Source organism: Scardinius erythrophthalmus, assembly GCF_964197995.2.
Source record: "Scardinius erythrophthalmus genome assembly, chromosome: 16".
NCBI lineage: Eukaryota > Metazoa > Chordata > Actinopteri > Cypriniformes > Leuciscidae > Scardinius > Scardinius erythrophthalmus.
Genome location: NC_138236.1, coordinates 26,376,918 through 26,389,423, shown reverse-complemented (window position 1 = coordinate 26,389,423; position 12,506 = coordinate 26,376,918). Strand labels below are relative to the sequence as shown.

Here is a 12,506-nt window from a genome sequence, read left to right as displayed (position 1 = left end):
GCGACTTTTCATGACGTAATTTCCTAAGGATGAAGGGGCGTCAACGCTGTGCCTGAATTAAACTAAATAGGTTAGCATTTCCTATAATCTCAGAATTCGTTAAACATTAAAGCTCACGAACACCATCGTTCTTTAAAAGTAATGTAATTTGTTTTTAGTTTACAGCTTTTAGAGTATTTTAAAACCGCAACTGCGAATATACACAGGCGCTGTGACGACAGATTCCCGCTTGCCTTTCCGCCAGGATTTAAAATGTCAGTTGCAGCAGGAGGCGTTGACATCGCATCCAGCAATACAACAACACAAATATACTGAATATGTTGAATCCGCGCATTTAATGCAGACGTTGAAGTTGAAGTTGAAATGCTTAGTTATAAACTTGTAGTTTAAACTTCTGTCGCATTTTCACGCTCGAAAACATGTCCCTGCCACCAGAAAAAGCAACTGAATTAAAACAAATAATTCATGACCATTTAATCAAGGTAAGGTGATGATCAGTTTGTTTTTATCATGGTTTTTACTTGCAAATCATGACGTTAATTATGTTAGGTGCCCGTATGTGACTGTAATTTTTTTTTATGTCAAAAACCATTATATTCCTGTTTTACACAATGTTATATATGAAGTAATTTTGTTGCTTTAAAAGAAATGCATTACGTTTTTTTTTTCGATGCCTTGTGGTTTTTATTTTGTGCTGGTCTATTTGGGCGGTTGACATGACAACCATACACTACGACACTTTAGTTAATTTAGACCAAAAGCAATGGCTGTTCTTTTAAACATGTATTTGTCACGCCACAAGAGCCTACAATGTGATTACAAAGTTATGCACTTTCCCTTTACACACTAAACTTACCTGCCATAAAAAAATGTTTACCGGCCATGAAATAAGTTAGTTTTTTTTTTTTTTTTTTTTTTGCAAAAAAGGCAGTAATGACACCAAAATTTTAAATAACAGTGAAAATGAACAATTCTCTAATCAAATGTCGATACCACAGCTACCAGCCTAATATAAATTTAGTCAGTAATAAAACAAGAACAAATAATTAAATTACAAGCAAAAACACAAATAAATACAATATAACAAAGACTTTTCAGGTAGGTCTAACAGTAGTTTTCAGGTAGTGCCTACAGAAATTTAATAAACTAAGCAAATGTAAATTAACACTGCATAGTCTTCTCTTCACTGTATAAATTAAACATCCATATTAAAGGAGAACTCCGGTCAATTTTAACATTGAGCTCATTTTTTTGTACATTTGGAGTGCTGTCAATACAGAGAACAACGACAAAAATCGGTGTTGCCTACACCGAGTTATTCTATTTTTAAAATTTGCACCCTATTGACTTCAATGGGGCAAGTAGTAAGCCTGCTTTTAGCCTCTTAACATCCTTGATGTGTCATTACAAGTGCACAGAAAATGTGAGTGATTCCTTCCGAGTGAACACGGGTGAATCTGACTGCAGTAGATGTTAGAGATATAAATAAAAATGAAGTTAATTCAGCCAGCGCTCATACCTCTGTTTACATCCTGTTTTCGGTGGAAGGCCGTAGTAATCGATTGTCGAGTTCACGCGCGTGATCATAGGCACTAAACCTATGCGCGTGAACTCGACAATCGATTACTACGGCCTTCCACCGAAAACAGGATGTAAACAGAGGTATGAGCGCTGGCTGAATTAACTTCATTTTTATTTATATCTCTAACATCTACTGCAGTCAGATTCACCCGTGTTCACTCGGAAGGAATCACTCACATTTTCTGTGCACTTGTAATGACACATCAAGGATGTTAAGAGGCTAAAAGCAGGCTTACTACTTGCCCCAAAATTTTTCTTTGTCCTTAGTTGTTTGATTAACATTATACCATGGTCTGGGTGAATACTCGATTCTGATTGGCTGCAGGGTGTCCATTAAAAAGTGATAGAGGACACCTAGTAAATAAACCATCAGGCGTAACCAGGGAAACCAAGTTATTGTTTGTAAAAACTTTAGATTTTGATTGTAAAACTAATTAAAATATAAACTAATGTTTTAAAAATGTGTTATTTGGCAAGTGACCATGGTATAAGCAGGTTAATGCCCTTCGAGGTGTCCATTGTCAGGTATTAATGCACTTCGGTGGAGGTCCGCTGCGCGTCGGACAGTTCACAGCTCGCCGTCGTCCATTAATGCCTGACAATCAGGCTGCTGTCACTTTAAGAGTGAATGCACGGATCTAATGTACTGATACTGCCTCTTTCTCAACTGTTTACGTTCACTTAAGATATAACCGACTATGTTTACTGGGACACTCGCCATTTGTTTTTGTTTTTACAGACTTTTGTGTAAATTTGTACACTCAAGCGAAAGAGAGCTCAGTTTAGTAATTTCATGCTGTCTGACGCGGCTTTCTGGGTGTGCTTCGAATGTGTGTTCACACAAAACGTTCCACACAGAGTGCGAGCAACAAAATAAACTCCCTTTTGTGTCTTCTTGTCAAGGCTTAAACATTTGTGACGATGAAGCGCTGCCCCGTCAATTGTCCCTAGCAGCGTTCACGTTAAAGGGATAGTTCACTTTGAAATAAAATTTTGGTATGTTTTAGCTTACCTGAAGGGCATCCAAGATGTAGGTGTCTTTTTTTCCGCAGTAGTTTCAATTTTGATATTTTTAGGTCAAACCGTTCTTTTCTTTCAGTCATATCATGCAGGTCTATGGTCACTATCTGAAAGAGCATGCAGAGTCCAAATTAAAACAATTCCCCATCGTAAGTAGCCTACATATTGATGGCCTAAGACACGAAACGAGCGGTTTGTGTGAGAAAACTCTTGTAACACAGCCACGTCCAAGTGATCTGATCTGAGGGCACGAGCGCATCCTGGTGTGTGACGTGTGCGCAGACTGGTGCATAGATATATACACTAGATGACGCCTTGGCTACGGCAGTTCATTGGAACGAATGTCTTTAAGGCGACATCTAGTGTATATATCTATGCACCAGTCTGCGCACACGTCACACACCAGGAAGCGCGCGCCCTCAGATCACTTGGACGTGGCTGTGTATATACAGTGACCATAGATCTGCATTATATGACTGAAAGACAAAATTGAAACTACTGCGGAAAAAAAGACACCTACATCTTGGATGCCCTTGAGGTAAGCTAAAACATACCAACATTTTATTTCAAAGTGAACTATCACTTTAATGCATTGTTAGAATTCATAAAAATATTACCGGCCAACCGGCGAGTGATACCGTTTCATATCGCCAACGCTGATTTTTACTTGCATTTGGCTCTTGGCGAGTGTTAATTTTAGGCCCTTCACACACTCACTCACATTTGTTTCACTATATTAGTGAGGACTAATTGCATAGACTTCCATTGATACTTGTAGCAAGTATTGATAGTGTGTGGGATTTCCTTTTGTCTTTTTTAGATTTTTGCCTTTTTTTTATATTCTCTCCTACCTGTCTATTACCTGCAAGTGTGCGATGGTAATTGTTAATTGATTATCTCACAATTCTGAAAGTTGTAAAGTCAGAATTGCGTGTTATATAGTCAGAATTGCGAGATATAAACTCGCAAAGCGAGAAAATAGTAATTGTAATAGAAATAATAATTACGAATTTTTCTGAGAAAAGAAGTCAGAATTGTGAGATAAAATGGAGAAAAAAAGTTGTGAGCAGAATTTGGCAGAATTGTGAGATGAAAAGTCGCAATTAACTTTTAAATTGTTTTATTCAGTGGCAGAAACAAGCTTCCTTACCCTAAACCTACCCATCACAGAAATATTTCACTATATAAGTGAGGACATTTGGACCTCACAAGTTTAGCTAAACCTGTACACACACATATATACCTAAACCTTTATCTTAAAAAAAAGTAGTTTAATGTTATTTGTCAACTAACCCATTTTCAGATGGATATCCATGGTAAGATTCGTGATGTTTTAGCGGAGACGGTGAGGGGTGACGGGCACCATGGACAGCGCTCGCTCTCTGAGGAAGACTTCATACATGCTCTTCAGCGGAGGGGAATCGTAGATGATGTGATGAAAGATCTCCAGTTTACAAATGTGGTATGAGTATTCTGATTTTGTAACCTGTATTACATACATTGAGATTACAAAAAAGACTGCATCTTCTCACTGAAACGTACATTTTATAGCTCTTTAAATGTTGGTTTCTCACCAGGATGTTTCTCACACTGAAGCTGATACTGTGAACAAGTCTGCGACCCGTTTTGTGGACAAGAACATCACACAGCTGAAGACAAGTGAGTGCTTGCTTGTGAGGGTCATCATTTACTCACCCTCATGTCGTTCCAAACCCATAAGACGTTTGTTCATCTTAAAAACACAAATGTAGAATTTTTTTATGAAAACTGAGAGAGTTCTGCCCCTTCATTGAAAGTCTATTCCACTAAAACTTCAAAATGTTCACAAAAGTCAAGCAAGTATGGTCGAGCTTCTGTTTACCATATCTGATGTGCTCTATGCATGTGCGTTGGTCAATGTTTATAGCCTAAAGTAAATCTATTCATCATTTAAAGCAATCAAAACACTTACATTGCTTTGTTCACATGGATTTTACAAAGTCTTAATGATTTTTATATTTTATGAAGTGTCAAAGTTTTTGTGAAATGGACTTTCAAAGGAGAGGCAGAATTTATTAATAATCAGGTTTCATTAAAAAATATCTTCATTTGTGTCCATGATGCGACACAATCCATTGAACTGTGCACTTATATCCGTAACAACCTCATTTTCATTCCTGTCAAAAATGAAGTAAGCCTCTACCTTACCTGACTAAGATCTATTGATATCACCTTCATGGTTGGGAAAAGAACCATGTAAGCCTGTCTACACTCTTTTGTGTCCCACTGAAGAAAGAAAGGGAGGTGTACATGATGAAATTGTCATTGTTGAGTGAACTAACCCTTTAAAAACTTTCACCAGCTAACATCAGTCCACTACGGAGATACCTCTACCTACAAGTTCTGGGTGGGAAGGCTTTCCTGGAACACTTGCAGGAGCCAGAGCCTTTACCTGGTCAGGTGTGCTCTACATTCACCCTTCATCTCTACTTCCGCAACCAGCGCTTCCGCTCCAAACCAGTCCCATGTGCTTGTGAACCAGACGTACAGGAGGGCTTTCTTCTGGAAGTCCACAGAGATGGCCCAGGTTTCTCATGCAACCCTACTTATATTAGCAGCCTATAACATACTCCTCCTAATTTCAAGAACATGTGTAAAGGCTAATGATAAAGATAAGGTTTTTAGAATCGTTCTAAATGTAAAAGAATAGCAGAGTCCACACCACACCTATAACAATATGGGACAGAGAAACAATGTCGCTGGAATCACTTTCACAGCGAATATTTATTTATTTTTCTTCATCTGATGTACAATAAAAGCATTGACAGCCAATCTGAATTTATCCTGCTTTAATGCTCTGTACACATTGTTTGATTTTGGGCTGTCCCAGATGACAGATGACCAATCGTGGCGATTTCTGTGTTCGTGGCTCTTAAACGGTGGTTCTACTGTACGTCGTACAGTGAGAGAGGTTCAAAGACAGCTGTTGTCACAGTCTTGGGACCAAAGATCGCCTGTGATAATGTTCTGACAGTGTCAGAGATTTAGCATGATCATCTCACAGTGTGTTTGATGCTACGACCTACATCTACTGACTAGCCAATAAAAGTGCAGCATGAAACGGCGTATTGATCAACGCGACATGGCGCTTAAACTTAAAACTACTTACCTCAAGCTCCATTTACAAAACGCTTACTGGTGTTTTCAGCGCACATAAATACCAAACTACAACTGCCAATTTGTTTACCACTAGCACATGCTGATGACGTTTTATTCTTCTATACTAATTTGCTTCGTAGCCTTGCGATTCAACAGGTGTCATCATCGTACAGTCTGCATACATGTCGTACCCAAGTTTATTAGATCCATGTCGTGCAGTGTGATTTGTAATGATCTTATAGGATTGCTGAAATCGCAGTCTGTAGCAGGCAGAAAGAGTTTGAGTATTTAAAGCCATAGGCAACAAAACTGCTGGCGGTTTTAATATTAAACAGAATGATATTGTGCGTTGGTGTGGACGCTGATATAGTTATTGTTAAAGTTATCTTTATAGTTATCATTCCTTGTTTGACAGGGCCTTAACTATGGTATTGTTGTGTTACAGGAGATGCTAGCAAGATGGCTGATGCTACCACCATGTTGTCCATCTGTGATCCAGTGCATATGGTGCTGATTAAAACAGACACGTCTGGGGACACGACACTCGTTTCTTCTTATTTTCTTGACTGGCGGACAGTTCTCAGTGCTCCCAATGGAAAAAACGCTGTCTCAGTAGAACTACTAGGAGTGGGTAAGCAAAAGAATTTCCTTTCAAAAATACTGTTAAGATATTTTGAAGAATGTTTTGTCCATACATTGAAAGTCAGGGGAGTTTAACTTTGGACCAACTTACTTTCACTGTATGGACAAAAACAGTTGAAACACTCTTCAAAATATCTACGTTTGGACATTTTACCTTTTTGGTTAAACTATCCATTTGAGTTGTTAATCCATGAAAATTGTTGATGGGTATATATGTGTGTGTATTTTTTCCAGGCAGTGAATGTAAAGTACCTGCTGGTGTTCTGAATCTGAAGTTGGAACTGTATCCTCCCCTTACTGAGACCCTGAGCCCTGATGTCATCGCCACCCAGGTGAATCATTACTATATTAATGCTTCAGTTCATTTAAGGCTCAATCCCAATTCACCCCTTGGCCCTACCCCTCCGTTTTATGCATTCCCGTGAAGGGGTAGGGTTGTCTCGATTCTCTTTTGGTTGGAGGGGTAGGGGTAGGGGGAAGGGCCAGATAGCCCTTGAAACGAAGATTTTTCGGGACCACACTTCAAACGAAGGGGTATGAGAAATGAACCTGCATACACCGGCTACAGAGGCAACATAGCTGCCAATAATCATTTGCTTTGTCACATTCAATCTTGTGTTCATATTTACGGTCATGTTCTTCAAAGAAACGTTTGCAAAAAAATCGCTGAAAGTTCGTTTACGATAGTCCCGCAACATATTTTCATGTCTGATAACTGGTGAATGTAATTGCGGCAGGGAATTGGCTTATCTTTTACCGTACGTCTGCTATGAACGCATTGTTTTCTTGTGGTTATATGTGAACACGATATAAACGAACAGTGCTTACACAGTTTCGTGCTTTTTGCAACATGATCAACCAGTCTTGGATGTTCTTTATCAAACAGGGACACCTGAGGAAACCCGGAGGCTCATTCGTTTTCGCGCTGACAACGAGCAACGTTTCCTGAAGTCCAAAAATACTTAGGTGTCGAAGATATCGTCATCTCCGTTGTTTTCTGCGAACTTCAGAAGAAAAATGCAAAAAAATAGCTGTAACCCACGCAATTGAGATGACTACAGCTGACGACGGGATCTGGGAAGTTTGTGATAAACATTGGCGCATCTCCTGTGACGTAGGCGCTAGCGACGACGTATAATGACATGTAACGGTGTAGTAGTGGTGTCCCATTTCTTAGGGGAATATTTTCACCCCTACGCCTTGCCACTCTGGTTCAAGGGGCGAGGGTAAGGGGTAGGTGAAGGGTTAGGGGTAGGCGAAGGGGTATAAAATAGAATTGGGATTGGGCCTAAGTCTTGTTGATTAGCTCCAGCCATAACCATGTAATAACCAGTCCCTATTTACATTATAGGAAAACATTTGGAATCAAGTTCTTAATTAAGAATTAAGTGCATAAACAAAAGTTCATCTTTGTAGAAACAGCAGTTCTAAAAGGACAATGCAGATAATGATTCAAATGTTTCTGGTTTTAAATATTCTAGAATGTCCCATAGACGTCCATTGTATGTTTATTACTGTAAACATGATTTATTGTGTACTTCTCTCTTCTTTTTCTTCTTCTTCCGCTCCTGAGTCTATGTCAGGCCATAGAACCGTACATAAGACATTTATGAAATTTATGAAGATAATATGTTGAATAAAAATAAATGAGGTTAACATTCCTTTTTAAGGAGTTTTGGTTCTCTAAACATCATTTGTCCATAAGAGGTAATGGTAAATCATCAACAAAGCTTTATCATTCTTGTAATTTCTCTGTTTTTACAAGGGTTGTCTCTGTAACACCTAAAATATAATGTTTTTTTTTAAAAACTCATGGTCTTTCTCCAGCAATCCCTGGAGAGACGGAAAACAGCAGAGAAGGAGAGGCTGTTTTTGGTATATGCCAAACAGTGGTGGCAGGAGTTCTTGGAGATTCGACCCTCACACCAGTCCAAACTGGTGAAGATCTTTGCACAGGTGACCTTACTGAGCACCGTACTGGTGAATGTTGATATAAGTACCTATTGTTGATTTATGCTTGTGCATAACAGTATATGACTCAGATGTTTTATAATACTTGTGTGTTTTCCAGGATGAAAATGGTGTGAACCGGCCTGTGTGCTCATATGTTCGTGTACTGCGTGCCGGAAGGTTGCTTGAGAGTCCGCGGCAGGCGGCGCGTTTCGTTAGCCTGTTAGCTCAGGAGAGAGCGCCTATGGTTGGGGGAGGAGTCAGGCAGGAGCAGTGGTGCTCTATGATGGCCTTTCTGTGCAGGAACAAGGCAAGACATCCTGTTAAATGCTGATCTAACACTGAGCACTGAAACTGAATAATCAAACGCTAGAGTAAAATATCAGAATGTACTGTTTTTATGAACATCGACACATTTGATTACATTTATTAACATGTTCAGGGTGAATGTGAGGATCATGCCACGTTGCTGTGTAGTCTGCTGTTGGGATTTGGACTGGATGCTTATGTATGTGTGGGCACCAAAGCCAAGAACATTCCACACACCTGGGTCATGACCTGCGGTACAGACGGCTCCATCACCTTTTGGGAAAGTTTCACTGCACACAGGTAATAATTCATACATTTGAATTGTTCTTAGTTATCTTCTAAACTGCCTCAAACATGGCTCCAGACTAAAATAAAATGACTTAAAAGGTTGTTCTGCCTGTTCGAAAAAAGGTCAATTATTGTGTTGATTACAGTCTCAAAATGTCACCCACCATGCTCCCAAACAAAGTTTCTATTACACTCAACATTCAATCCAAAAAGTAAAATCAACATTAAAATTGTACCTCACTAATGAAACAGTTTTTTGTTACAGTTCCCCTATGGTGAAAATCAAGCTTTTAATGTTGTTTATATGTCTGTGTGGTGTTTTTAATATGCTTTAAGACAAACCATGTGCAAATTCATAAGTCAACACCATTGCTGAGTATTTTCTCCTTAAAGGGATAGTTCACTTTGAAATTAAATTTTGGTATGTTTTAGCTTACCTCAAGGGCATCCAAGATGTAGGTGTCTTTTTTTCCACAGTAATTTAAATTTTGATATTTTTAGGTCAAACCGTTCTTGTCTGTCAGTCATATAATGCAGGTCTGTGGTCACTGTCTCAAAGAGCATGCACAGAGTCCAAATTAAAACAGTTCCTCATCGTAAGTACACATTGATGGCCTAAGACACGAAACGAGCGGTTTGTGTGAGAAAACGAACAGTATTTATATCGTTTTTACCTCTTATACACAGCCACGTCCAAGTGATCTGAGGGCGCGCGCGCATCCTGGTGTGTGACGTGTACGCAGACTGGTGCATAGATATATACACTAGATGTCGTAGATATCTTGCTTTAAGACTAGCTTTCCTGCTTTATTTTCTGTACTAGATACCTCCACCGTCCAATAGACCCAGATGCACCTCCCATGGTCCCCCAACCAAAATCCACCCACCCTTACCGGACACTCGGCTGCGTCTTCAACCACAAGACGTTCTTGGCGAACTGTCAGCCATCAGATGCTGTGGAGCTGTGTGTGTTTGACTTCACAGACGGCTCCCGCTGGAAGGCCATGAGTGAGGAGGCCGTGAGATCTGTATGTGCTCCCGGCTCCACCTCCTCTCTTCCGCCGACTCCTCCTCTCTGCTCTCCTTCTATAGTTCCCAATGAGGCCAGCAACCAACTGGAGCTGGAGATGCGATACCTATTAGCAGAGCATAGGAAGGTAATAAAAACACACATGCTCAAGTAACCTTTGACACAAAAACAACTTGTGTAATGTGCATTTCTGAATACAGTCAAAGCGAACTTTAACCCTAAAATGAAAATTCCGTCATCATTTTACTCTCATGTCAGTCCAAACTGACAAAAAACATCAGTAAAGAGTCTTCTGAAGTTGCTCTACTGTTCAAAAGTTTGGAGTCAGTAAGATATTTTTGAAAGAAGTCTCTTATGTTCACCAAGGATGCAATTTGTTTGATCAAAAATAATATATAAAAAATATTTTTGAAATATTATTAAAATTGAAAAGAACTGTTTTTTTATAGATATTTTAAAATGTAATTTATTCCGGTGTTGGCAAAGCTGAATTTTCATCATTACTCCAGTTTTCAGTGTCACATGATCCTTCAGAAATCATTCTAATATGTCAATTTGGTGCTCAAAAAACATTTCTTATTATCAATTTTGAATACAGTTGTGATGCTTAATATTTATGTGTAATTTTTTTCAGGATTCTTTGATTAATATAAAGTGCAGCATTTATTTGAAATATATATTTTAAAGAAGTAAAATAGAAGTGAACGTCTTTTATTTTCACTTTTGATCTATTGAATGCATGAATATATATTTTTTTTATTAAAAAAAAAAAAAAAAAAAAAAAAAAAACTTACTGACCGATAATGTCAGTTAACTAAATGGTGTCAATGCACCATTTTTCTTAATTTCAGCACAAATTGTTGTTGAGCTGTTGTTGTTGTTTGTTCCTCCAAGAAAAAAAGTATTGTATGACTTTAGAAAACTTGGAATATTGTGCAGTTGTATGGACCACTTATGTTGTGCTTTTTGTCATTTTGAAACTTGACATACCAAAAAAAAAAAAAAAAAAAAAAAAAAATGGAAATGAGAGACCAGCTCAATTTAAAGACTTAATTTTATGTTCAGTGGAAGAAAGTGACTCTTGCGAGTCTTTTGGAGCAACATGAGTATTAGTGTAATTAAAAAAAGATCTCAGTTTACCACAGATATACAAGACTACTTTCTTGCAATTGAAAAAGCAGCTGGAAACTATGGCTGACAGATAAACCTATACTTGGATACTTTTTAACATGCTTTTGGAATTACTAAGTGTAACGTCTGTCTGTAGGATCTCGGCCTGGCAACAGTCTGGGATGATCACCTGTCATACCTGCTGTCAGCAGCGCTGTCGGCGTATGAACTAGAGCGCTGTACAGGTGTGTCGTGTGGAAACGAGGAGTTTCAGGATGCTGTGAGAAGGGCGGTGCCCGACGGACACACTTTTAAAGGCTTTCCTATTCATTTCTTACACCGTAATGCACGCAGGGCGTTCGCTACCTGCCTCAGGTACCTTCACAAACAAACTGATCTACCTTTAAAATGTATTTTTAACTGATATGTCTTAAAACGGAAAGCTGTTTAGAGAAGTACTTTTCGCTATTTCATTCGGTGCTGTTATTGCTGCAGAAATCACACACTGCAGCTTTAAAAAAGGCAAACAACTAACATCTACTAACTTGTTCTCTTCTGTATCACTCAGGTCACCGTTCTGTGAAGAGATTGTTTGCTGCAGAGGGGATCATGTGCGACTGGCGGTGAGGGTTCGTGTGTTTGCTTATCCAGAGTCAGCTTGTGCCGTATGGATCATGTTCGCTTGCAAGTACAGATCCGTGCTGTGACAGAAAGCAGCGCGATCTTTCACCTCAGGTTTACAGAATTCACAAGTCCTCTGACTGTATGCTTGGTTTAGAGTATTATTATGAGTTTTGGAATTGCATGTATGACATGTTATACTATCTATGCTGCTCATGTATGTTCAGTACAACAGTATGTGTGTGTGTCATATGGAAACTGTTTCAAAATGGTATTTATGGATATATTTTTCTAAATAAATGTTATGATACCCTTAATTGTATTTAGCTTGATTTGTTTGTTGTGCTATTTAAATCACCTCTACTTACTACTTAAAGGTTGTCAGTTTTACTGGTGAAAATTTTTGCAAGGCTGCATTTTTTACAATCAAAAATATTGTAAAAAAAAAAAAAAAAAAAATAGTCAAATATAATTACAATTTAAAAGAACTGTTAGAATGATTTCTGAGGGCTCATGTGACACTGAAGAATGTAGGTAACCAGACAGTTGATGGACCCTATTAACTTCCATAGTAGGAAAAAAAATACTATGGAAGTCAATGGGGTCCATCAAATGTTTGGTTACTGACATTCTTCAAAATATCTTCTTTTGTGTTCAGCAGAAGAAAGAAATTCATATAGGTTTGAAACAACTTGGTGAGTAAATGACTACAGAATTTTCAGTTAACTATTCCTTTCAGGGTGGTTGGGTGGGGGCCATACTGTTGACTTTATATTAGCAGTGTTTTATTTTGACCAGGAGATGGCAACATACTCTT

At 38.5% G+C, this 12,506-nt stretch overlaps 1 protein-coding gene across 1 annotated transcript; it reads left to right on the top strand.

The window, feature by feature from the left end:
* Window positions 1-39: 39 nt before the first annotated feature.
* On the top strand, window positions 40-12,117 carry cep76 (centrosomal protein 76). Its single transcript, XM_081389886.1, has 12 exons — window positions 40-482; window positions 3,905-4,063; window positions 4,179-4,260; window positions 4,943-5,167; window positions 6,185-6,370; window positions 6,616-6,713; window positions 8,209-8,337; window positions 8,453-8,641; window positions 8,774-8,940; window positions 9,752-10,085; window positions 11,226-11,443; window positions 11,637-12,117. Exons 1-12 carry the CDS (start codon window positions 420-422, stop codon window positions 11,773-11,775), a joined length of 1,989 nt encoding a protein of 662 aa, XP_081246012.1. The 5' UTR covers window positions 40-419; the 3' UTR covers window positions 11,776-12,117.
* Window positions 12,118-12,506: the final 389 nt, after the last annotated feature.